The sequence below is a fragment of the Botryllus schlosseri genome, chromosome 6, assembly GCF_051294905.1.
Source record: "Botryllus schlosseri isolate E-star chromosome 6, Bs_hap1, whole genome shotgun sequence".
NCBI classification, from domain to species: Eukaryota; Metazoa; Chordata; class Ascidiacea; order Stolidobranchia; family Styelidae; genus Botryllus; species Botryllus schlosseri.
In genome coordinates, this window is record NC_137241.1 from 21,880,406 (window position 1) to 21,908,126 (window position 27,721).

The 27,721-nt window shown below is 40.2% G+C and overlaps 2 protein-coding genes and 1 long non-coding RNA gene across 6 annotated transcripts in view; 1 reads left to right on the top strand and 2 right to left on the bottom strand.

Moving 5' to 3' along the window:
• LOC145440387 (prolyl-tRNA synthetase associated domain-containing protein 1-like) overlaps positions 1-27,721 on the bottom strand; it is a 193,896-nt gene that overhangs the window by 139,708 nt on the left and 26,467 nt on the right. The window lies entirely within an intron of this gene.
• LOC145441539 (uncharacterized) lies at positions 3,084-9,029 on the bottom strand. 4 transcript variants are annotated; one of them, XR_013915846.1, is made up of 8 exons: positions 8,521-8,717; positions 7,340-7,394; positions 7,007-7,062; positions 6,468-6,660; positions 5,959-6,077; positions 5,208-5,397; positions 4,621-4,719; positions 3,084-4,252 (listed from the first exon to the last, which is right to left on the bottom strand). It is a non-coding gene; the product is annotated as an uncharacterized LOC145441539 (long non-coding RNA). The 4 variants fall into 4 exon arrangements; XR_013915848.1 differs by having other exon boundaries at positions 5,268-5,397; positions 6,468-7,062; positions 8,521-9,029; XR_013915845.1 differs by having other exon boundaries at positions 6,468-7,062.
• Positions 21,976-27,687, top strand: LOC145441540 (uncharacterized). The gene is made up of 3 exons (XM_080319427.1): positions 21,976-22,254; positions 22,412-22,600; positions 27,404-27,687. The coding sequence occupies exons 1-3, from the start codon at positions 22,086-22,088 to the stop codon at positions 27,574-27,576; spliced, it is 531 nt and encodes a 176-aa protein (XP_080175553.1). The 5' UTR covers positions 21,976-22,085; the 3' UTR covers positions 27,577-27,687.

Sequence of the window (27,721 nt, forward strand, 5' to 3'; positions counted from 1 at the left end):
CAGATTTCCAAGACAGTATCCTTTATATATAACGAAGTTTTCGGTCAGCATAAGGACAGTCCCTTTCGGCCAAGGTTTTCTCGCTGCCGATCGTTCTGGCACACTTCTTGGAGTCGTATGTTAAATGGCCTAAATCTTTATGAGTCTTGGTGCGTCGTGGCGCGGTAATGGTTAAACGCCGATGTGCACATTTCTATAAATCTTGCGAATTTTTTCTTGGGGAAAGACTTGAAGAAAATCTATACAGGAAACTAACTAAATCTATACAGGATATATTTAAACAGCTTCTTGGAGGTAGCCTACAGAACTTCAGTATACAATTGAATAGTATATTCATATTGAAATGAACCCGGATATTTTCGGCTGACACTCGTCAGGGGTAATCATCAGCAACTAGTAGAGAATTGGAAAGAACATTGTATATCAGCAATCGTATCACAAAATATGACGTCACCATCATCATCATCATTGGTTTATTAGCAATTTTATCAGTTCAATACACCACAAAAAATGCGATACAATGAAAAGACAGGAAGATGTCGAAGCGACTATGAGTAGTTTATGGAATCAGACACCCACCTTGGCCTATAGGCGATGTAAAGAGGAGGCACGCACACTGAATGAAAGTAAAGAAGATAGTATAGAAAAAGAAAGCGACAAGAAATAGGGCAGCATGTCATGGGAAGCGAGATCGATAGGTCAGTCGTGGTCCGGTAATCTCTAGGATGGACTGTATTTATTTAGTAGTAGGCTAATTATGCTTGTATTTCGACTTGAATGTGGGCATGCTCGTCGACTGCCGGATGGCCGGCGGGATACTGTTCCACACATCAGGTCCGGCATATTTGATAGAGCGATGATCTTTTCGGTCGATCATATGATATTTGGACGACGTGGACGCGCGTGTGTTGTACTTGTGCGCTTTTGATTCAGAGGTAAAGAAGTCATTGAAATATTCGGGGCAACGACCGCAGTGAAACTGATACATAAACTTGGCGATTTCTAGTTTCCGCATATCTTCTATGTTTAGGACGCCGAATCTCTTCAGCAGCGACTTATTGGATGGGCAGCCAGGCCCCTTTGGGGCCCTAGCTACGATTCGGAGTACTTTATACTGTAGTTTCTGCAGTGGCTTGAGTGCATTTTTACTGGCAGCCCCCCAACAGAGGATGCCATAATGTAACTTCGATTGGATTAATGATTTAAAGAGTATCAGAAGAACCCATGCCGGCATGTAGCGCCTAAGGCTGGTAGAACGCCGCACTTCGGTGATAATTTAGTTTCTAGGGACTGAATATGACTCTTCCAGGACATGTCCGAGTCCAGTAAAACCCCGAGATATTTGGCATTATCTGTGTTGGAAACGGGCTGACCAGCGATATTAACGGTTCGGTTATTTTTTGAATTTACTGTCAGCAATTGGGATTTCGAGGCGTTTATGCAAAGGTTGTTCTGGGCCGTCCACTCATGGACTTTCGGCATATGGTCACCAGTCGGGGCATCCAGCTCTGCCGTCGAATATGCGGAAGAGAGGAGGTGAGTATCATCAGAGAACAGTGTGGTGTTCAATGAGGAGGTTTAAAAAATGTCGTTGATATATAAGGTGAAGAGGACCGGTCCATGTAGTGAGCCTTTGGGCACACCACAGGTCACCAGGTGAGGAGAGGACAAGGTGTTTAAGATCGCAACCATTTGTTGGCGTCGAGTGATGTAACTTTTCATGAGCTCAAGTTGTGGGCCCCAAAGTCCGTAATGCGCCAATTTCGAGATCAGAATTTTATGATCTACGCAGTCAAACGCATTTTTTTAGATCGAGAAAAATGCTACATCCCACACGGGCATGTGCGGTTTGGTGTTTGTTTCGGAAGTCAGATTGTTGAGGGGAAATGATAGAAATTTTGGCGAGGAATGAGGACAGGCGGGGGAGGAGCAACTTTCCGAATACAACTTCGATGCGTTGGAGAACGGATATCGGACGGTAGTTGGTGACATTAGTTCTATCCACAGCTTTGTGTAACAGGAACTACTCTGGTTTTTTAAGATAGCTTGGGTAGACTCCATTTTCTATCATGAAGTTGAAAAAATGGGCCATATATTGACCGATATGCAGGCTTATTATTTTTTCAACCATGGTGGGATTTGGACATAGCCGACGGCCTTTTGCGATTTCAGTTTGTGGATGGCTACTTCTACTTCTTATTTGGTCGTAGGTTCAAGCACAATTGACTGGGATATCGATCTCACCTCTGACCTGAAACCAGCATGCAATTTAGAATGACAGAACGTTCAACGCACTATTTTCAGGTGGTACACGAACTCCTTCTGTTGACAGAGTTTCGGTTGGTGTATTTTGATAAAAGTCGACTCCAAGGCACACAAATGGAAGTGTCAACGGCCCCTCCCAATAACACGAAATTCGTCGTCTCGATAATTATTCGCACAAAACGGATTACCCAACAGATGTTTGCCGATTGCAGAATTAATGGCCTTTGATCGGTCAGCATCAAGCTTGAGTGTATGATATAAGGGTGATACGATTGGTGATATACAATATTCTTTCCAATTCTGTACCAGTGGCGGCTCGTGACAATATCGGGTGGTGGGGCAAGGGGTGCATGCGATGTTAATAATCTAAATGACGTCACAATACTGTATTCTGACGTGAAAATGTGACTTCGTAGTTCGTGGTCGTCACACACAGTTTGTATGGTGTATAGATATTAGGTATGGTTAACACGTTAACTAGGCTTACGCAATTCAATTTTAATAATATATTCATGATAGAAATATATTAAAACTCGAAGCTTTTCGATCTGACACCCTTCAAATTAGTCGGAAGAAAATATGGAGTACAGTAGTTCATACCTGCCTATTTAAACGTTTGTATCAGTAGGCGCATTGCGCGCGGCGTGATTTCATACACTGTAAATTCTGAAGTGTTGCTCAACCCAGAAAATTGAACACGAAACGTGATCCAAAAATTGAACGCCTAGAAGTGTTGCGAAGTGTTTAAATTAAAAGTGTTTACCTAAAAAGTGTTCAGCCTCAAAGTAGCTGGTTGACTAGTCACCGGAACGCAGGGCTCAAAATAAAATCAGATTTTATTGATTCATGAATAGATGACGCTTATAATACCCAACCTGGGTGATTAAATACGTGCAAACATTGAAATTTCCAATAGCTGCTGTGACAGGGTTTCATAAATTCAGATCAGCAGTTGAAACCGTTTCCGGAATAGTCCATGAAATCACGAACATCACAAATGATCAAGAGCAAACTCACTTCAAATATCATGCAACTCGTTCAATCATGAAAATGAATGCATAGGGAATTAGGGATAGTGATAACAAAATATCATTTAGTATCTTCAACTTTTGTGATAATGGCATGGAATCAAATTCATTGGTTACGTCCGTTAACGGAAAACATGATCAACACAAATCATTAAAACATATTTAAAATTGATCAAATTATGGCTTGAAAATTTCTAATTTTATTGTAAAAAAACAAACAATGAATATATCAGTTTCACTACCACTACCACGATAAACAAGTAACAAAGTATTTTTTTACTCTTAATGAAATTGGGCCCGCTAACCAGGCATCAAAAATATTCTTGGGCTTGCATTACAAGGATTTATATCAGGTTAATGCCAATCACTTTTGTTTAAATAACAAAGAAATCGTTTCTTTGAGTCCATACAAATTTTGCAGATTTACAGAATAGATTTTGTTGTCATTTGCCAGTCTGCTGCAAAATATAAAATCTGGAAGTCATTAGGGCACTGGTTCTTGAACATATTTGGACACGCCCCGTTATGATAGCAAAAAAAATTCACACACCCCTTATCGTCGTATCATGAAATTAAAAAAAGCAACCAGAACGCTAGAAATCCCAACTGATAGTTGGATGGCAGTGACGGTAATAGTTGTTGATGAGAGAATATTCAAATATTAAATTCTGACCATACACAGAGAAATAAGTAGAAGCTGCCATGTGCGAAAAAGATTTTAGTTGACAGCGGGTTCACGCCCCTTCAAATGCTTTCTCCTGTTTGAGAACCACTCCTTCAGGGTATGACAATCCAATGCATAGTAGCTCAGCACGTAAACAATGTTTCTGAATACTTCATTTTCACTGAAGCAGTTTTATATTCTTGGCATCAGCTGCAATCCAGGATCGGTCAATCTCTGATTCGTGGCGTGCCATGGTGTTTGCTTCTTTTCTACTGGTCGACTCCAAGTTGTGCTCCTTGAAAATGTGATTAAATTCCAAAGTTTTGAATATGCCAATGAAAATTCTAAATTTTATGCAGAAATAAATATAACTATTTCACACATGCAGGTTACACAAGCGCAGGAAAGGCGCTCGGGTACATGTGAAATCCTATCACTGAGAAGGACTAAAATTCGCATAACGACTATTAAAAATATCTTGAATTAGGTCTGCGCTTTTTTCAATTCGGCCATTTTGACATTTACATTTACATTCAGACGCACAGGCCACAGTGAGAATGCAGAACTGTAACTCAGAATGAAATTTATAGCAGAACGTCTATGTACGTCTACGAACAGTCTATGTAAATTTGTATGGTCAACAAAACAGAAAGATTACGATACCTGTTTCAATAAGACATGCGCTTGGGTCTTGGATTGTATTAGCTTGTCTCTCAATTTGGCTTGGAGAAGAAGACAGTTGACTTCATCAACCTCGTTTTGCTGAAAATGTAATTGATTACAAACAAGATCCGAAAATAAATATAGTAGAATCGTTATTCCTATGGGTTTGGATTTCCATTACAATAATTGACCATACAAAGGACACATTGATTGTCTTTAGTACAAAAAACTTTGTGACATCTTATCGAAGGTGTTGAATACTTTTCCTTCATTGCAGTAATTGTAATTGTTCTCAATCTTTCAAAATACTTCCTTCCTGATTAAATTTAATAACGAAATTATTTGGAATTAGCACGACATGGGAAATGATCTCAATTTGATGTTCCAAGTATAGTTCAGTAAGCAGTATTTTAAATACAAGTTACCCCAGCTCTTTACATTCAAGAAGACCTCTGTTCAATGTACACAGATCAAGCCTCTCATCAGATTATATCGCATATATAGATAGTTATTAAGAAAATTAGGACTGCAAAAACCAGCACATTACATGATCAATGGTGATATATGAAATGAATAAATAGACTTACATGATCACATGTTTCCATGGGTTCTTGAGGCAAAAGTATTATCGCAAAAGATGACTGTACCGGCACAAAATCCGTTCAGATGACTCCTCACGTCACTATCAACATTGTCTGTTAGCACAGGCACGGTCGAACCAGGGGGTCTCTTCGAAGAGTCGACACCAGTTGGATGAATTTGAAGATCAATCCAAGACTGTTGAAAAGAAAATACTTGTTTCAAAAATTTGCAATACAAGGGAACTATTCAATATTCGAACAGCTTCTTCGAGGTGCAAAACTTCAATATAAAATTGAATAGTATATGCATATTGAAATGAGCCCGAATATTTTCGGCTGAGACTCGTCAGGGGTAATCGTCAGCAACTAGTAGAGAACTCGAAAGAACGTTGTACATCAAAAATCGTATCACAAAATATGACGTCACCGGCATTCAGTATTACGCAGATATCACACTGGATACATTTGTATGTGACAAAAGGGTGTCTTTCATAGAACAAATAATTATTGTAATGGAACGTTGAGTTGCATGTGACCGTACCACCAATTTTACCACAGCACGAGTAGCATACTTTCCTGGATTGTTAATCATTTTAGTGGAATTTTACCAGCAAACATTCATAAAAATAACCGAATGCAGCAGAATCAAATTCATTATCTAAGGATATACCAGTTTACTTACGAAATACCGCGATGCTTACCAGTATTTTAAACAACAAATGCATTTCAAGAAGGTGCCAATTGCAATACATACTACCTGCACATTAGGGCATTTTTCATATTCTTTCCATCAGCCGCAACCCAGGCTTGATGAGTCCCGATTCGTGGCGTGCCATGGCGGATCTTTTTTTTACTGGTCAAATCCAAATGCTGCTCCTAGAAAATACGAAACATTACAAAGGAAAATTGTAAATTTGATGCAGAAATAAATATAAATATTTCACACAGATAGGTTACAGAAGCGCAGGAGAGGTGCTCAGCCACCCAGGTTGAGAACCACTGACCTAGCCCATTATAGTTCAGTAAGCAATAGTTAAAGTACAAGATACACGAGCTCATTACGTTCAACTACATCTCTGTTCAGTGTTCAGTGTACACAGTTCAGGGTACACTGTACTGTACAGTGTACACAGATGAAGCCTTTTTCAGCTCATATCGAATAGCCCGTAAGCTACTCTGCGTGATAGTTCGTGAGAAAAGTAGGACTGCAAAAACCAGCAAATTACATAATCAATGGTGATATATAAAATGAAAAAATAGGCTTACATAATCACATGTATCCATGGGTTCTTGAGACAAAGGTCTGTATCACATAAGATGAATGTGCCGGCACAAAACCCGTTACGAACGACTCCTCACGTCACTGTCAACATTGTCTGATAGCGCAGGCACGGTAGACCCAGGGGGCTCTTTTTAAAGAGTGGACATCAGTTGAACGAATTTGAGGATCTATCCAAGACTATTGAAAAGAAATATTTGTTGCCAAAATTCGCAATACAAATGAACTGCTCAGTAATCACGCAGATATCATACTGGATACAGTTTTTTTTCTGCAATAAGTTGTGCGTGACAGAAGGGTGTATTTCATAGAATAATTGAGTAATGGAATGGAAAGTTGCACCTGACGTTACCACCAATTTTACTCTGGCACAGTTAGTATACTTCCTGGATTGTTAACAATTTTTGTGAAATTTTACCAGCAAACATTCATAAAAATCTTTATCACAAAGATAACGGATTGCAACAGAATCAAATTCATTCTCTAAGGATATACCAGTTCACTTACAAAACACCGTGATGCTTACCAGTATTCCATACAGCAAATACATTTCAAAAAGGTGCCAAGTTCAATACATACTACCTGCAAAATAGAGTTTAGTTCAGTTACCGTGTCACAATAAACTCAGAAAAGTCAAATTTGGGGATTGGGCAAAACAAATACTACCCTTTGTGATCCATGGTTTGTTGAAAAGATTGTTTGTTTGGCTGTGCTATTATTGGGGCGATTTTTTGGACCTAAAAAGGTAAGATTTTGACTAAAAAATTCAAATTCACACATATTTTGATGATGAAAAACTTAATTTTGACCCCATGTACTTAAATTAGGTGTTTCTCACATAGTGTTAGAATTGTATTACCGGAACTTATCTTTATTTCTGGCTGGAGCTGTCTGTTCTTCCGAAGTAATTTGACCTGAAAAAATCTTTTAGCATGAAAATTGACAAATTTTTATATGAAAAAGAACTTTTATCGAAATCTGGACCCATGAATAATTCTAGTATTAGTTACATCTCGTATTATGGTAGAAATAATCAAAAATTTGTTGTAGTACAACGAAAGATACTTTCCTACATTTTCGGGTAGAAAGTGTCTGTCCTAACTAAGTAGCTTGGCAAGAATGAAGAAAGAATGTTCACCAACTGCAGTTTTTGGCCGTCAACACTGAAGTTGTGCGTACACTGCACTCTCTCTCTCATTATGACAAAGTTGTCTACATCGCAATTATTCATCATACGGTTTCTAATAGAAGAACCAATGCCCACGCAGTCTTGCTTCAGTTAGGATAGTGCAATAGGCTACGTTGAGTATTTGTTTCATTTGACAGTTAATGATTCACAATGAGCAGACGATGGTCCGTCTACAACGGTAGGACTATAAAGTAGGCTACAAGATGTAAATTGTAAAATGATAAGTTCACCGACAGTGCAATCATCTATGATACAAACGAAATGCAAGTTGCCAACAAAATTTTGATTTTGTAAAGAATTTTGGCAATTTTTGACCTAACGGTACAATTTTGACAAAATTCTGACCTATTTTGACATGTCAAAAAAAATCGCTTTAGTTAACACCTTACCACTTGGAATAAACAGTAGGCCCACAGTGTAAAATGTGTTGCAGTTGAAAAACAATCAAAACCGTTGCATGACTGTCATACCGGCATTCAATTGCTGACATTGCAGTACTTGTCCACAATGGACCACAATATCGCCTACATAGTGATATTTCAGTGTGGATAGAGAGAACATCCCTTTATCCATATGTCAAAAAATTTACTTTTATAGCAGCTTCCCATCAGTACCGTAGTACTGGACCTGGTCGCAGCCTGGTATATTATCAGATTCGAAGCTCGATCATACAGCAATAATATCAGACGAATCATATACTACAAAACATCTAAAGAACATTCATATGAATAAGGGATATCAGTAGCCTGCTAAAACATCTAAAACAAACGACGTTACTGCAATGTCAAAGCGAGTTTTTATGACTATTCTCACATTACATACAATCAATAACATTTACCGGATTTCCATACCTTACAGTACATGGATGTTATGATCCTTTACGCCATCAGGTAGCAGAAACTGCTTCAATATATCCATTTCGCCAAGTTTTTTCGTGTACCCTACTCTCTGCCTGAAGCCTGACGAACCACCAATTCAAATCCAAACTGAAATCGAGCGCGCTCTACCGTAACGAAGGTTGTGACCCCTCTGCGTCACAGGGAAATATGTATATTTCATTGAAATATCACCCTTAAACTTAGTGTTGGGTCAAGTGAGTAATATTATTTTACATATACCGTGATTTAATGTGATCTCCAAACGTAGCGATGGTTTATGAATGCAAAATTGATGATAAAATACCAAGTATATATTTTCTTGAAAATAAGCCGCAGTGGCGAAGTGTTACATGTAAACGGAGAAATACGCAGAAGCGTTGCGACGATAATGGCCCAATGCGTTTATATGCCCAAAAAGTGTGTCTGTACGCAGAAAAAAGTGTTATGAAGTGTTCAATACGACCTTGCGGATTTACAGTGTAGTTGCAACATGTTCATGACGAATTAATTGAAATCTGGAATACCCATAATGACAACGCTGAGAATCCTGAGCATATCTACTGTAACTCATCGAGCCTATATCTTTACACATCCCGATTCTAAGAGAAGTCTCGATGCGTTTTAATGTGCTGAAACCATGCTTGGATTCTGCGGATGAAATCGGGGTGGTCAATATGATATTAAAAAAGCTAGTTACCGCAGCAAAGTTGATAGAAAGCGATTTTTCAACTATAGGAATTTTGAAAGCTCACCACTGGATACTACTTCGAAAAAAAGATGCATTGGAATATAAGCCAGTCAACTCGCTAACCGAGTAATGTCGATGATCGGGTAATATCGAGACACCGTTTGCAGTAGAGACCAGCATGCACATTTTTCAGATCACGATTGCCAATTTTGTTCCAACTAGATAGACTGCCTCTGGCTGGCACCAGCAGTGTAAAAAGTGTATAACAAGGCGTCCTTATCCCCGCGTATATCTCAGCTATTCATTGTTATCGAAATATGTTGGGAAAGGGTAAGAGTGCACTTTCCCCCCGCGTACGATTAGTAGATCAATGGACATTGGACAATTTCTAGGGCTAGGCTGATAAGGACCGAGTCTCTTTACCTCTAATTATTGCTCTAAAGGAAATTGCTTAAACGGTGTACGGAGCAGAAATTCAACACGATCCATGTTCGCAATTGACCTGGCTAACAATATGACTCGAGATATTATTGTGTATAGCTATAGATAACTAACCTACTGATAGATTCGCAACATGTGATTCACGGCCGAGTGATGCTACATTCGCAGATTTGTTGTCGCTTCATAGCATGAAACGGAAACGCAATTGCTAATCCCATATAGATGACGACCCGAGCACTCAAATTTAATAAAGTTGATATTATTTGAAAGCTATGCAGTGGCGGTGGTTCTGATAATATACATCAAACTCTGATCAGGGCAATGAAACCCCCTAGAAATACTCCTCAGTCTCAAAATCGGCACTGTTCTGAACAATCGCAACCAGGGCTCTGGAGCAGCCGAAAATTTAAACTGCTCCAGCTCCGGCTCCGGAGCTCTCTTCTATCATACATTAGCTCCGGCTCCAGCTCCGGAGCCTTATTATTACCACTGCTCCGGCTCCAGCTCCGGCTCTGAAATAATCGAATGGGCCTATCTATATCAGGGGTGGCCAACCCGCGGGCCAAATGGCCCGCGAGAGGTTTGGCGTGGCCCGTGATGTAATTTCCTATTATATTATCGAAAATGAATTGCTCAGATTGTGAACTTGCAATGCCAACCAAAAATTACAATTCTGGCTGCGACACTTGGAATGTTGATGACTAAAATATCAGTTCCGACGCATTGGCAGATCCAGGGTCCAGTCGCATTTTCAGTAAATCGTCGTACATTACAATAAACTAAAATAGTTTAGCGAAATTTTTCTTCGCGCTTCGCTTGTTTAATTGTCACACGATTTCTTGCTTGGTAGCCTACCCCTTACTGACAATGAAAAAACGCCCAATTTACCCGATTGAGTCTAACTGTATTCGCAATTACGCGAGAAAGTCTTTTCGCGTTTGCGCTCGCATAAAGATCGTCGACGGTGAAATGTAGGCACAACATTATTGTCGCATATTATCGGAGACCTTCGATATCGATGTGACCAGACGCTGAATAGTCGTGTCCTTGCAAACTGAGCCTAGCGGGCTGTATACAATAGACCCGCAATGCTAAAGTAATAATTAGGGCGGTTTTTTTTTGACCTAAAAAAAAGTAAATTTTGACCTAAAAATTCAAAATTTTGACTTTTTTTGACCTAAAAAAACTGAATTTTGACCAAATTTTGACCTAACGTATGCAAATTAGGTGTTTTCCCAAATAATGTCAAAATTGTACCAGTTATCTACATTTCCGGTTGTAACTGGCTGTCCCAACGTAGTAGTTTGGCCTGAAAAAACGCTTTTGCCTTAGAAACAGGCAACTTTGAACATATAAAAAACAATATTTTAACGAAATCTGGCTCTATGAAGAATTCCAGTGGTTGCAATACGTATTATGGTGGAAATAATTTTAAAAAATTGTAGTACAACGAGAGATACTTTCCTATATTCTTGGGTAAAAAGTGCATGTCCTTACTTGCCAAGGACGTTCAACAGCAGCAGTTGTTGGCTTACAACACTCAAGTTGTGCAATGTGCATACACTACTGGTGACGCACCATGTTGCTTCATTCTGACAATGTTGTCTATTACAATTTTTCATCATGCGCATCTCAATATCAGAATGATGCCCCAGTTGGGATATTGCGGTACGTGGACCATTGACCGTTGATGATTCAGTATGAGCAGACAATGCGCCGTTTACAACAGTAGGCCTATAAAGTAGACTACAAGCTGTAAAATATCAAATGATACGTTCACAGACAGTGCAAAATCTACGATACAAACGAAATAAAGACGTCAAAAAAATTTTGACTTTATGAACAATTTTGACAAATTTTGACCTAACGCTACAATTTTGACAAAATTTTGACAAATTTTGACATGTCAAAAAAAACCGCCCTAGTAATAATATTATCGACCTAGTTTATTTATAAACTTAGAAAATTATATACCCTCTTAGCACGGCTAGTGGACCGCACACTCGTTCGTCAATTTCATGTGCCCCTTTAGCCGAAAAGGTTGGCCATTCCTGGTCTATATAGATTACTAATCTACCCATAGGTTATTTATCTATAACAATCTACAGTCTGTCAGCCGTCAGTAATATCCGATGTAGCTACGAAGACATATAGGTGCCGCCGTGCCGGCTTGTGACGTCATACTGAATACTTGTCAATTGTCGACAACATCATAGTTGCACTAGAACGCTGCTGTTCAATTATGATAAATCAGCAGATGTGGTTGTTGCATGTATACATAATGGCATCTTATGAAATAGGTCGGAGTCGGAGCTACTCCTCCAATAACGGGCTCCAGCTCCGGCTCCGGCTCCGGCTGAATTTTATGTAGAGCTCCGGCTCCGGCTCCAGCTCCTGTGAAAAGGCACGGCTCCGGGGCTCCGGCTCCGGGCTCCGGCTCCGGCTCCAAAGCCCTGATCGCAACCACGCAAGGACCATTGTTATGGTCATTGTGCTGCGTCGTTGCGATTGTTTATAACAATGCCGAATTTCAGATTTTGAAGGCTATTTCGGGGTGGTTCCATGGCCTTGATGAAAATTGAATGTATATTATCAGAATCAGCGCGAAGGAAAGGAATGGAAGGATCTGTTCTTCCCGAGTTCATTGCCATAGGTAGCACTGTATTTATACAGCAGTATTTCGGCATTATATTTTAGTATGTGTTACTAAATATTTTATTTCCTTTTCTAATTCTACTATTGATGAAGAAATAAACATTTCACTGTAATCTTGTCGTTTTTATACAGTCTACACGGCTGTAGAAATACATCGAAGTGTCAACTAGGCTTAGGTAAATGCAGCGTCCTTCGTTGCTGCGCCGTTTCTATGGCCATTGTCTCTCGGCCAATCAGCGTAAAGTTTGGTTTACGGACATCAGACATGTGTACACAATACAAAATAGTCTACGACCGGAATAACCATGTGCGGATCAGTTAACAGACATATTCCAAGGTAAAGCTCACGCTGGTACGTTCGGCTACGTTTTTTAAATATTGTCTCTGGTGGTCGTATCGAGAACACGTCAGTAGAATATGTTCGACAGTTTCTGGTACGGTGCATGTTTCGCAGAGACCAGCACTGTCGTGACAACTAATGCGATGGGGGTGCGAGTTCAATTTACAGTGTCCAGTTTGTAGTCGCAATATAATTGATACTTCCCTCGGCGACAAATTTTGTGGTTGGAGAATGCATGAGAACGGTGCGTGCATACGAATGTCTCAAGTACAGTCTCGACCGATGCCGTTTAATTCCGACATCCACTTTTCAGTACATATTCCATTGGTGTACGACTTCATTTCGGCAAGTGACAGAATCATTTCATTTTCGTCGTTGGGTCCAAGTGTGCTAGCGACAAGTTTTGCGAGTTTATCCGTCCTTTCATTGCCACGTATTCCTGTGTGAGCGGGAACCCAAATAAACGTTACTTGTACTCCATTTTTGCAAGTTCTCTGCAAAGTAAGATAATAGCTTCAATTAAACTATTTGAATTGCTATTGTTTTCTATTGAGTTCAATGCGCTTTGACTGTCAGAGAATATCGCTAACTGTTTGGACGGCATACATGCGTTGCTCACCTAATTTAGACTTAACATAATTGCGTATAACTCAGAGGAAAATATTGTTTGTTTGACGTTACACGCAGCCCAATGATAATATTGAAATACTTTGACCCAAAATGCTGCACTACCGCGGGTATTTCTTTTCGATCCGTCGGTGTACTTTCGTATAAGTCCGATAGCGCGTCGCTATGTAACGTTTGCATTCCTGGATTATATATTCAGGATGGTGTGCCCCGGAGGTGATCAGCGTCAATTGAAAATCGACAACAAGCTGTTGATTCACCCAAGGCGGCAATGTACTCGGTTTCCTCGACTGCAAAATAATATTTTGAATAGAAGCGGATCTGGTTTTCATGCGAAACATTATAAACTGAGGCGAGTCGGGAAAAATGCATGCCAAGATTCTCGAGTTAATGATATGCAGAGGTGGTTTAGAGTTGCCAGAATAATATTGCGGTACTTAGCAGGCTTGAAGCCGTCTTATGTGAATTGGTGGCTCATCGCAGGAATGCTGCAGGGCGTAAACTGTCGCGTAAACAGATTCTCAGAGCTGCGTTCTGAATTTTCGGTATTGCTTGTATGATGAAGATTGGCGAAAATAAATAAGCTTCACAGCCCTACTCAATGACGGATCTAATTAGTGCTCTATAAACAGCTAGAAGGCGAGGCTTGCTCGCACCCCATGATGTCCCGCTTAATAACCTCAAAATGTTCATTCTTTTAATACATTTCCCCACGACCGCATCCTTTTCGGGACGGTACGACAGGCGCGAATAAAAGTTGATTCCAAGATATTTATGTTGCTTATTGATTGAGAGTGGAGTACCTCCTATCTGAAGGTTCACTTGCAGTAGTTTCATACCCTTGGAGGATATGACTGCATCAGTGTTGGGATCAAGTCACTACCTTCGAGTCACGAGTCATCTCGAGTCATTGCAGATTTTGACTCGAGTCAAGTCAAGTCAATCGATTTTCAAAGGTGACTCGAGTCAAGTCAAGTCACTCATTTTTTGGAGGTGACTCGAGTCAAGTCGAGTCAAGTCAAGTCACGAGACAAGCCACAAGTCAAGTCAAATTGAATTTTCGAAGTATGAGTGATGATTCAAATTCATTACAATTTGCTAGCTGTGTGAAAGACAGATTAATTAAGCATTTATCTTAATCAAATAACGAATATCTAGTTGAATATGCATGCAAAAAGACGGTAGACTATATCCCTCACGCACACATAGAACTGCTAAGTAGTACGTGAGTAACTGTACGGCTATACATACTACAGTCAGTTCTTATCAGCCAAAATATAGGACCTAATACGAAACTTCGAGAAGTTGAAACAAAATGATATGGTACAATTGCCTACACTACTTATCTACACTTCCATGAGAATATAAACGCACCCAATATATTCGTTCGATTTGAGGATTGGTAAATGTGAACACTGGGCAACGTAAGCATTGAGCCGTCTAAGAAAAAGAGACACATTGCTATTTAGATTAATTTTCTACATTTCGGTCAATTTATTTGTGATCGTACAATGGAGGAACCTTGTAACGTACAATCAGTGGACTGGTTGTTCTCACAAGTGCCACCGACGTATCTCGAATAATCCGAACATCCACAAGATACAGTGATTTATTCGACACCCCTTACTTGATGACTTGAAATTGACTCGTAAATTTTGCTCTGAGTCACGAGTCAATGCACATTTTTGAAGCTCCAAGTCAAGTCAAGTCAAGTCATTTTTCCAAAGTGACTCGAGTCAAGTCAAGTCATACGAAAAAGTTGACTCGAGTCTGATGCGAGTCAAGTCATGACTCGAGTCATCCCAGCACTGGACTGCATAGCTGATTTCTTTCACATTAACACGAAGTCCCCATTTCGTTGCCCACTTGAGCACTTCATCCAAGGATTTTTGCTGTGATTTCGGTATATATTGATTTGCATCGTCCGCAAACAGATTTATTGTGCTGTTGACTGCTGTGGAAAGATCATTAATCATTACGCTAAATAAAGTCGGACTTAACACACTACCCCGGGGAGTTCCATTTTCTATAATGTAGGTATTGGATAGATTCTGTCCTACGCGTACTTGGCAAGTGCGGTTGCTGATAAATGAATATATCCATTTTAAGATGTAGCCGGTGTAATATAGTTCAATGTATTTAAAAAGTTGCTGTAAAAACCGCACAATTCGCGATATTCGAGCCCGTTCTGTCGATCGCGTGACCGGAGCGTCGGGAGCACATATACAATCATTACGTTAATCACAATCACACTTCCCCTTGATCTAAAGATCACAAGAGTAACCAACACGTAATGCAACGATGTAACTTCAAACGTGGAAATAAAGTGAACAATTCTTGCACAGTGTATATATGAAACGGCAGACTTCCCCTTGGTCTTTAGATCGCACGGGAAGCCAAGTCAACGTGATAAGTGTGGAAACGTATAAAAGTAATACGCAGTGTACACATTTCGCTACATCAAACTGAAAGTTAAATTTCGACATATGGTTGCATGTGATTTATTGACGGGGAAGGGGAATCATTTGGTCTTCCTACCCCCGTGATCTATTGATCACTAAACTAAATTCAAGGCTTTAGAGCGCAGGTGCCCCCGCAGTGTAGCCTATAGGACTGTCTGGCCAATGGGCCAATTGGGAATAATATAACACGAGTTATTTGATATTAGAAGCACACAAAGTGGACCCCACAACTAAAACATACTAGCGTACAAGAAAACGAACAACTGCGGTGTAGGTGTGACTCAAACGATGGTAACAATATAGTTCACATATTTGTGAAATATTCCATAAAATGCCCTTACTATTAGTAGCAACGATCACTACCAGAAATCACGATTTGTAGCAATATGTTTCAACAAGTAATCATAATAATAATAGGCCGGCCTGAAGCTTACACGCTAGAATGAATGCAAAGACTTGACTGTGTGAAATAGCGAGATAGCGTAAAGGTATGCCTATACGTTCCACAGAAGCGGCACCAATGGGTTGCGGGTTCGAGTCTGACTGAGGTCGACTCCAGGATTCCTACCGGAGTTTTATCTAGGCTGCTCCGCGCCACGTGGTCCGCGTAAGCGGAGTCTTAAAAGGCCTAGAAGTGGGCCGTGCTGCAAGTCGGTGAATACGGAAACATAATGAAGAATATCGGCCTGGTGTAAAGTGACCAATGTAGTCAAAACACCATGAATATCAAACAAAATCAACTGTGTGAATGTTCAATTGGTGCCATATGTATTCGAATGTACCACTTCCATCACCTCTACTGGTAAGCCTGATCTTGTATGTTTCAATATTACTAAACAAAATCGTTCATTAAAAAATTGGCGCGATTCAATGCACATATTTTAACAGCATAAATATTAGCTCTTTATATCAAAAAGTCATTAATAACCATGTTACCGGCGCAATCATTCGTAAACCGCATGTTAACCTTAGGCCAACGGCCGGACGCCCCTAGACTGGTATTCAATTCATACTAGGTTATCGGTTGATCTAAGCATGCCGGTCTCTTTTCAGACGGTCTGACGCTCAAAAAGATATAGTGATTGCTGATTGGGCGTCAATAATCCACATCCAATAGCTGCAGCCACACCCAATTCTAAATATGGCTGGTACAGTCCTCGCCGCATTAGTTTCGGAGAATGATAAATCAGCATAATAAACAGATTCGAAGAGAATGCGTTCACTTTGTTGTCTCTTTTAGTAAATTATTAAATAGCTCACTATGATTCATTCGCTAATCATATATACGATCGTGAATATAGTGCGGTATCCGCGTGGCACATGCCTATCCATTGCAAACATTAATGAGAATATCGAATTGTAAAGTAATGACTCCGTCGCAAATATTGCAGCATATACAAACAGTACCAGTCAAAGTTCGCAGTTCGCCCGATATTGTTCATTACATTGGTCTACGCAATATTTGCGACAGATTGTATTTTAGGTCCTCTTTACCAAATTTCGGGGGCTGAATCCCAATCTGGCGTTGTTTTGTCTCTGTCGCGTCACGTAATATGGTAATTATAATACAATAAAAACAATCAATTAATGAAATATTTTTCAACTAGTCCTTAAATGTTTTAAGTGTTCTTGTTTTAATCAGAACTTGGGAGTTTTCGTTTTGATGACCGTATTTCAAAAGTATACAGCGGAGTAAAATTTCCTTTTTAATCTCACCAGTAATCGACCATTATGTGCACTCTATCGGCCATAGTAACGCTCTTACATACCTTCATGATCTTCATGACTGACATTACCAAGGTTTTCAGGAAAGTAATCTATAGGATTTTTCCGATATCGTAGCTTTGTATTCTCATCATATTGTGTGTCATATATTGCATGCCGGACATCTATTTAATGAGGTTTGGATTGTTTCTCGATTTTTTGTTGCCAAGAAGTGGCTAGCGACGAGGAGGCCAGTAACGCAATACCCGTGAAAAGTAGGTAGGAGTTTTTGGAAAAGTTTACATCAATTTTATGAGTGAAATTATTCCAAGAGCAGTGTGAAATAGACACGGTGATAATAAATAGCGATGGTGTGAACATGACGTTCACGTTAGAGCTATGTGTGTGTAACTCTGAAAGTTTAGGGTTTGCGTTCAACAACGAGCCTTGGTATAGGTTCCGCACTGTAAACCTTTTTCATGTATTACAAATTTTCACGTCACGATAGTATCTTTGGTTGAAATCAGTGACGTGCAGTCAGGTGAGGCAAGTAAAGGGAAATTGTGAAAACCTTGATAATTTATTAATATTTAGCCTACAGTCGATGTTCATGAACAACTAAATTTGAACGTTTTTTTATCCATCATCGCCAATTTCCATATTTATTGTTCAAAAATATAGCGCAAAAGGAGAGATGATACACAGATGAGGCACGATCCACCTGCGACAAGAGTGTGAAATTAGCTTTAATACGTACAACGGAAGCGCAGGGAAACATTACCTAGGCGAACATGCCTCACTGACTACTCGCTACCAATCAATCAATCATTTTTATTAATATTTTCATCATTTCAAAACACCACAAAACTGCGATACAATGAAAAGATGGGAAGGTGTCGAAACAACTTGGAGTAGTCTTTGAGATCAGACACCCTCCTTGGCCTGGGCGAAGTAAAAAAGGGGCATGCACACTGAATGAAAAGTAAAGCAGAGAATATAAAAGGCAAGCTACAAAATGAGATGAAGGCGAGATCGATGTTTTGTCGTGATCCGGTAATCCTGACGGCAGAAATTGCGTGTATTTCGACTTGAATGCGCACATGCTCGATGACTGTCGGATAGCCGGCGAGATGCTGTTCCACAATTGGGGTCCGGCATACTTGATAGATCAGTGCTAACAATCAGACAATCGCAGCACAGTGAAACGCTCTATCGATTTCGTAAACCGACAGAGGCGACAGTACTGTGCTGTATGAATTGTATTGTAGCGACGGCTAATAGGCTTACATAATGCGGAGCAGATACACTCTCTTATTGATATATCTGTTATGCATTTCCATCCATACCTACCATAAATTGTGGTAGGTGATAACTATTTACATAGCCTGCGTTGTCGTTGTTTGTGGCCTTTAAGGTGTTTTCGACTGCAATGGTCATTTACACGAGGTCGATATAGGCTATTCCTTGTTATGATTCGATATCTGCCGAATTGTAGCACGGCCCACTTCCGGGTTTTTGGAAGACACCGCTTGCGCGGATCAGATAGTGAGGAGCAGCCTACATTGCCGGCGTGTGAAGATGGCTAATGTGATAATCATCATTGGTTTATTAGCAATTTTATCAGTTCAGCACACCACAAAAATGCGATACAATGAAAAGACAGGGAAATGTCGAAGCGACTAGAAGTATAGTCTATGGAATCAGACACCCACCTTGCATAAGAAACATGTCGTCAACTCAACCAGCTAACCATATATGTTTGTTTTGTATAATTGCGAATCATATTTCAGGAAATCTGCATCTCAATCATGAATCTAACCCTGATTTTCCAAAGTCTGAAAGATGTTTTCAACTGGGGATGGTATGAACGTGAGGTTCGCGTTCGCGTTCTGTGTGTGAACCTCATAAATTTAGAGGTTCACGTTCACAAACGAACCTTGGTAGGCTCTGCACTGTGAACCTTTTTCATATATCATACAATTGTTACTTCATTATAATATCTTTCGCTGAAATTTATTGCACTTAAACTGCGGGCCACTCTATGCAGCATAGAAAAATCAACACTAAACGAGCGTGCACCTTGAAAAAATCTCAAAGCATTTCTTACTTTGTTACAAAAGTTAGCTCGAAATATCCAGCTTTCCGTTTGTGCACATAGTGCGGAACCCAAATGTGTTCGCAGTTCAATCTCTTAGTTTTTGATGACGTTGCGGGCCGCAGCGTCAATAAAAGGAGTATTCAATGCGTAATTTCTAAAGGAGGCCTTATTTGACGGGACCTTGCACAATGACAATCCACAAACATCGTCAAAATGTAATTCACTATTGTACTATTCATGCTTGTAGTGCGGAGCGGATCGACAAATTCTCTGGTCCGACTCCGATCGGGTATTTCAATTCTCTGGTCCGGTTCCGATCCGGCTCCGGCCGTATCAGGAAACAGTACTGATCCGGTTCCGATCCGGTTCCGGCCAAAAATGAAAAAGTCCGACTGGAAATCCGGCTCCGATCCATGCTCCGCATTACATGCTTGGCACGAAAAAAATCCCATTTTCAAATATTTGTATAAAATTTCTTTTTGTACTGAGCATTATTTGTCGAGAGAACAAATGCATCACGACATCGTAAAAGGTGCCACGCAATTATATTGCAGCTAGCGGACATTTGACGTGCCACAATTATAGGTAGAATATTTTAGAAGTTACCAAAGATTGTTCTGATATCACTGCATTTGAGCAATGTAGCCTAATCCGACTTTCTGGTATAGCCCTGATAGTAGGCTATTGTTCATAACATTACCAAAGTCAAATTAAATTAACGGTAGAATTGTCTTCGATAACAATTTAAATATTATATTTTGTTGTGTGATAACAAAAGCAGTGTTTCTTAACCTTTTTACCGATCATACCCTTTGTGCTTTCAATAAGATTTCTCGACTCCCTGTCCATTTTCGACACCATTTATGATGGCACCAACCAAAAAGCCTACTCACTTAAACTCGCGCGTAGCGCGAAGAATATTTTTCAGGTGAACGAATAGCGCGAAGAATATTTATTAATAATTTAATATTATATAATATTTAATATATAAGTAGCACGAAGGACATTTTTCAGTTGAATAAATTCGCCCTGAAAATATTACCCTTTTTGTTGGTTGGCAAAATAAATTTAAGCTCTATACAGCATATAGACCTAATTCCACTATGCTTCTCGTACCCCCTGATGTAGTGTTTCGTACCCTGAAGGCAATCATGGACCCCTGGTTAAGAACCTCTGGAATAGAAATGTCTGATCGCTCAAGAATCCATTGGGATTACAGCTGGGGAGCCTACCACTATACCTTACTCGCCACCAGCGATAATGGATAAAGAGACAAAATATCACCTTGGATGTAACTAACTATACATCATGGTGACTACAGAAGGCCAATGATTTCCATACGGAAATGATTAGATTAGGGTTGTAATGACTCGAGTCATGATTCGACTCGAGTCGCGATTTTTTAGTGACTGGACTTGACTCTAGTCATTATCTCAAAAATGGAAAAATTGACTGGACTTGTACTAGAATCATTGCGCATGACTCGGACCAAGTCATATGACTTGAGACTGGGTCTACCAAGACAGGCATTTCCTTGCAATATCGAAGAATAGTGTAGTTATTACACTAATATTTTTTCGTCCATCAGTACTAGTACTTGAAAATGCTGCCAGAAACTGTTAAAATAGAGGAAAATTAATATATTATAAAACACGAAGCATTCGATATCACCGAGCAGAGTTGGAGAAAGTGGGTTTCACATGACATTAACTCGGAACTGAACAGTCAACACAATGACTTGGACTCGGACTCGAATCAAAACACTATGACTCGGACTCGACACTCTACGCCGTGACTTGAACTTGACTCGGTGGTGAATTGGAAATGACTCGACTTGACTCGAGTCAAAACTATAAATGTGAGATCGACTTGTGACTCGAAGCCTTGTGACTTGGTAGCTATATACGCCACGCAACGTAAGCTACGGCCTTCTGATATCTTACTAGTCCCCATGACAGATTGATAGTTTTTTGCGTCCGTGGTAGAACAAGGTCATGGAAGTAGTCATAATTGCTCTCTATTTCGGACTACCGAAACTATATGGAGACGATCAGGAGTCCTGTTGCCCAATAATGATTCACCATGAATTTCCAATAACTTTGAGAGCAGGCCTCTTACGAGGCGTGGTTTTGTGACGGAGGAGGTTAAATATACAGATTAAATTATTTGTCACACCCACACCAGAGAAAATCCGGTACGGACCAGGATGACGACGAGGGGCCGTAAGGCCTTAGTGCACAGTCGCCACCTGTATTGTATAGCCTACCTGTCCGTGCTGAAGTCTTTTTTTGCGAGCGAGAGAGGAGTCAACTGAACATCTATGTATATAAATACAGACATCAGTGCAGTTCTAAATCAAGAAAGGATCGAGTTGCTACTTAACCACCGACGAGCCATGTCATAAAATTGACGTCCGGAGGAAATTATGGATTCAGTATATACTTTGAAATCATTAATATTACTTTCGGCAGCACTGAATTAGGAGCAGTTGTCGATTATATGCGATAGATCTGCATTGATTGAATGGGTGACGAAGTGAATTGGAAGCAAGTAATATGTTTTGAAGGCGGATGGGGTATGATTTTCCCATTTTTCTTATCTGTCCTCGCGTACTCTACCAAAGGTTGGAGAAAAGCAGGCGGGGTATCATATGGTCTATTCGCGGCACGGTACAATGGTGAAAGAATTCAGTGTAAGTATAAGACATTCCCTACATTGTTGCTATACAATTTTCAGTGAATAGATTTACGAGGTATGGTATAAAATGAAAATCGTGTTATTGTTGTAGCCTACTGCCACTGTTGCCAACACGAAGTTTGCCAGACCTTGTTTAATGTTGATATTCACAGATGATAAAGGCAGCGCGGAATATGTCGCGATAGTGTTCTTCACACTTGCAATTGTCAGTCAGTGTATTGCTGGCTTTTCCCTTGTGAACGAAGAAGCGAGAGAAAACCAAGAGGAGCATATTAACGACTCATTCAGAATACATGACGAAAGACTACGTAAACTTGGAATTATATTGGCGGTCTTGGCTCGTAAGTGTCGCGGGTGTTACGACAGAAATAACTGAGCCTAATATATAGTAAGTGTACGTGGTGATCCACTCATGATCAAACCAATCGAAGACATCCACCATAAACACGACCCGTAGCCCAATCATCAGGTATTATATGGACGGGTACTAATCGAGTTTTTGAATCCAAATGATTCGAATCATCTATTATTATAGTGGACATTAACGTTTTTCAATACCAAATTGTACTCCCTTTGCCATTTATATATTCAATCCCCAAAAAATTATTTTTCCTTCATGTCAGCGTTGAAACCTCGTGTCATATCCTTCAAAACATGTAACACGGGGCTATCAGAGATGAGCATAGATTAGGATTAAGATTTAAAACAAACCGGATTTGTTAAATTATGGCGGATTCGGATTGGATTAGGATTAGGGATTTTTTTCTGAATTGATTAGGTTTTGGATTGGATTCACCGATTTTCTGGGAGATTGATATGTCGTGTGATGAATGGCGACAAACTTTATTCATGTCAGTTATTAGTGTACTTATGGTATGCGAAGGTGCCATGAACATGAGAGGTGCAACTCTATGGTAAGTCATATTAAATCAATACGATTGTTGGTTCTGAAAGAAAAGAAAGAAAGCATTGGATCTGAACTAGATTAGCTCATGGAAATTCCAAATCCGCTCATGTCTGATGGCTATACGTGTGTTCGTATAAGTCAGTGTTTCTTATCCTTGTCGCCAGCGGCCCCTTCCCCTTCCCCAGGCCGATTTGGATTTTGAAGGGGCGGTAACGCTCATGGGGAGATATGGGGCGCTGGGATCAAGGGGTGGTATGGCGGCACTGAAGAAAAATGGCGTTACAGTAGAGAGTGCGATAGGGACACATGATTATAAGTGGAACAACAGTCCTAGAGCCTATATCCCTGAGTTCTTATTGCAAAATAACATTCGACAAAATCAGTCAAATCTCGAAATTTTTCGTCGCGCTGCTCGCGAAATTTATGACCATGTTTGCAACACGTTTCCATGTATGCAGTGGTTTACACTGTAGCAAATGTACCTCGTTGTACTAACGGTTAAGACCTGGTTACACCTCTTTCATGCCTTGAAGTGAAACAACACAGTGCGTGTTCATTGTTCATGTCAACGTGTTCAACCTAGCATGACATGCATAAACCCATATCTCAAATATGATTCAAATTGACCCGCCAGTCACAGCCTTACATGAACGTTATATAATAAGGGTTGCTTTGTTTGAAATACATTAATGTTGAAGTTGATCGGCCAAATGGTATGAGCCCATACCCGATGGTTGTTATAGCAACCTTGATTTGATCCAGAATATACCAGATACAAATGATACAATTATCATAGCGTTAATTAATCAGCTTGAGCTTGCGACCATGGCAACCTTTGCGTGCAACAAGGGGCATCAAAACAACGAGATTGCCCTCCTGATCTGTCCCCAGGATACTGCCGACAGGGAAGGCGGAGTCCGGATGGCTTTTAAGTCACATAGATATTTCTGTTCACGTCGCTACACCACCTATATAAACGGCGTACGTGATTTATGAGTACACAATACGCATATAGAAGCAGAAATAACGTTGTCAATTTCTACCTACCTGCCCGGGCAATTTTAAAGTAGAACCACTTTGATGTAGTTGGAAAGCTCTGCTACTTGAAGTAGAAGGAATTACTTTATTACTGGTCACCTCTATTGAGAACAAAGCGAAGTCGTGCTGGCGTGGGCCGGCGGGAGGGGTGGGTAAAAATACGAAGGGACTCCTCTTTCTGTTCTGGATCACACAGTCGCTGCCTACTTCTTTCATTGCTTTCTAGATCAACCATTTCTGGGATCACTCGCAATATGTCACTATATCGTCTTATACCAAAATACTGAACTCCAGAGGTGGTCAGTAACGAAGTACTTTTACTTTTTCGAAGTACTCAAGTAGTTTTCCTCTACTTCTGGTCAGTCAATTCTACTTCTACTTCAAGTAGTTTTAGGTTGCTTATAGAAGAAGTACTTCTACTCGTACTTGAGTAGATGTTTTCGTCACTACTTCTACTTCTACTTGAGTAGATTTCTTGATTACTTTGACCACCTCTGCTGAACTCTCACATTATTCTTCTTGCTGCAAAGCGAATCCTGCGAATCCACTGCGGAATTTGAAAGCAAAATTATCTTCAAGTTTTATCAGAACACCAAGATGAACACAACGAATTGTAAAAATCAGTATTGCAATTTACAATCATTACTACCAAAACAATCACAGGAACTGAAGGCAGAAGCTTTCACATTCTCAGTCTTAATATCAAAGCATAAAATGGTGCACGATTCAAAGGCTCAGAGCCAGAGGTCAATTATTGCAATAGCTGCAACAGGGTACTGCAGTGTAGAGGAACTAATATAACAATAACAAAGTAAACATATCAAACATATCAAAAAAAATTAGGATGAACACACCAATTGGAGTCAATTATTGCAATATATGCAATAACAAATGAAGCACTATAAGGAAATTGAAACATGACTACAAGCGAGTCAACTTGGATGTTATTCACTGTGCACTGTGCAGTTATCGCAGTTGTAACACAAGAGTGAAACATCAAATACAATACTAAAAGCACGCAAAATCGTGAAGCGTCCAATCTTTTTCTGTATAGACTTGGACTTCATGAAACGGGACTGTGCAACACGTGCAATCAACTAGAGACGCTTGAGCATTTTGTCACTGGATGCATTCGCTACGATCGATCCAGGGTTCATCTAATTTAGTGGTTCCCAACCTTTTTCGACTCATCGCCCCCTTTTCAAACTCCTCACCGATCATCGCCCCCCAAATATTGGGAACACAAAAATGGGCATACAGACTGAAATCACGGACCAGTTGACTAAGAAAAAAGGTCAACTTTACGGCTCGACCTCGAAATTACACTTTTCCAACTAAATTTTGGTGAGCTGACTAACAAAAAGGTAATTTCTCCGACTTGATTCCCAAAGAGCCGTAACAGCACTTCGTCAGCCCGCCCTCTATATGTTGGTCTTGGCCCCCTCCATTGGGCGATAAAGCAAACTTCTGCAGCCCCCAGACCCAACTCGCCCGATACCTCTTTACCGCTACTTCTCAGCACAAATTGTTGGACTCTTTTTAGTTAGTCGGCTTGATTCGCGAAGCGCGAAAAAATTCTATTATTCATGATTGAATCGGTCAATATGATCGGGAATTGCATAAATATTACTGTCAATTTTTCATCCTCTCTCTGCTCATGTATTCAGATTTACCGGTAAAGCTGAGTGAGGTGTCTTGAAAAATGTAGGGCCCGCAAATAATAAATGAACATATTCGGCCGGACACGTGGGTATAATGACTTCGTTAGGTAATGACATTTCGTGGCCTGTCTGCTATGTCAAAAGATATTCAAATCGCCCATACGTACTAAACTAAAAGACGCACACGATTTCAAATTGGTATTTCTGCACCGGCAACTAATTTTTCTCTGCGAGATGGCATTTATTTGTGGGGTTCTGATTGGACAGAACAGGAGCATTTGGCACCAGCCATTTAGGCGCCTATGAACAATTAAATATATATGTATATCGCATGGCATATATATCGAAGTCGGTCATCATAAAGGCAGTCTTTTTCCGCCAAGGTTTTCTCGTTCTGGCACACTTCTCGGAGTCGCATGTGACATGGCCTGGAACTTCATATGTCTTGGTGCGTCATGGTGTGATAATGACTGACGCCGAGATGCCCATTGCTATACCTCATGAGTATATTATTTCTTGGAGGAAGAGTATCCAATAAGCAAGAAATATGTGACCACGAAATAACGCGCAGCGCGAATTTTTTTTGAAAAAGTTGCCTAAATTTTCAAAATAATACTCTATAATTAATGTTTAATTCACGAAAAAAAATTGTGGGCCCATTTCGAGCTCGGGCACCCCATCTCAATTGGGGGCTTGGGTGTGGCAGTTACGGTCATGGACGCAAATATAGCCATTTCAACGCGCCATCGCCCCCCTATTGCCCCCTTCGTCCGTTTTCGCCCCCCTATAGCTCCTTTGGCTATTTTTGCCCCCCTGGACCGACAAATCGCCCCCTGGGGGGCGATATCGCCCACGTTGGGAACCACTGAAATTCAATCCGCTCATAGACACAATATTCCACTTTCGCTTGGTTTGCTATTGAAAAGTCCTTACCCGGTGCAATCACTGTTAGATTTTGTTGTCCACTAGAGACTTATAGTCGTATTAATGATCAGAACAGGCATGGTGCAAAAGGCCTCAGTTAGCCGAGTAGCACCCCCTCCCCCCTCCATACATGCATATATACTAAACGAATACTAGTCCGTCCTCAAGATTACCAGACCACGACCTGACCTATCGATCTCGCCTTCCGTGACACGCCACACCCTATTTTGTCGCTCGCTTTTCTATTTTATCTTGTTTTACTTTTCATTCAGTGTGAATACCTCCACTTTACAACGCCTAGGCCAATATAGGTGTCTGATTCCAAAGACTACTCCAGGTCATTTCGACACTTTCCTATTTTTCATTGCATCTCAATTTTTGTAGTGTATTGAACTAATAAAAATTGCTAATAAACCGAACCTCTTCAACTCTAAGATTGTTCATAGCCTATGCTTATCAATTTGTTTTGATTTCTTACAGCTGGTTTGCTGCTGCTCGACTTGGTTACTAGCAAGCATCTTTCTTGAAAATTATGTCGCAATATGCGATACCATTTTCATATTATCATGCAAAATATCCATATCTTTTCGAACAAATTTTTATTTTATTTACAGCTATCTTCATTCTGATCGCTATGGTTACTTTTCATCAACAATATCGAAATTCGAACGAACTGGCATACAGTTACATCATCGGTTGGTTTGCTTTCGCCTGGTCTGCTTGTGGAGGATTTATAATTGGGGTCCGGAATTGCACCACGTTCATCTGTGGGAAAATATGTGAATGAAGATATATTTCTGATTATTTCTTTTAATTTCAATTGAATCACCGTGTTTGCTCGTGTTCGCGAAGACATTGTGTGTACAAATGATTCTGCAATACTATGAATGGGATCCAGGCTGCTTTGCAAGAGTTGGAATGCTCTTTCAATC

Coding starts and splice junctions, on each gene's coding strand:
- LOC145441540 (XM_080319427.1), top strand. CDS start 22,086: ATGGGTGACGAAGTGAATTGGAAGCAAGTAATATGTTTTGAAGGCGGA. Junction 22,255..22,411: donor CAATGGTGAAAGAATTCAGT/GTAAGTATAAGA, acceptor TGATATTCACAG/ATGATAAAGGCAGCGCGGAA. Junction 22,601..27,403: donor TATATTGGCGGTCTTGGCTC/GTAAGTGTCGCG, acceptor TTTTATTTACAG/CTATCTTCATTCTGATCGCT.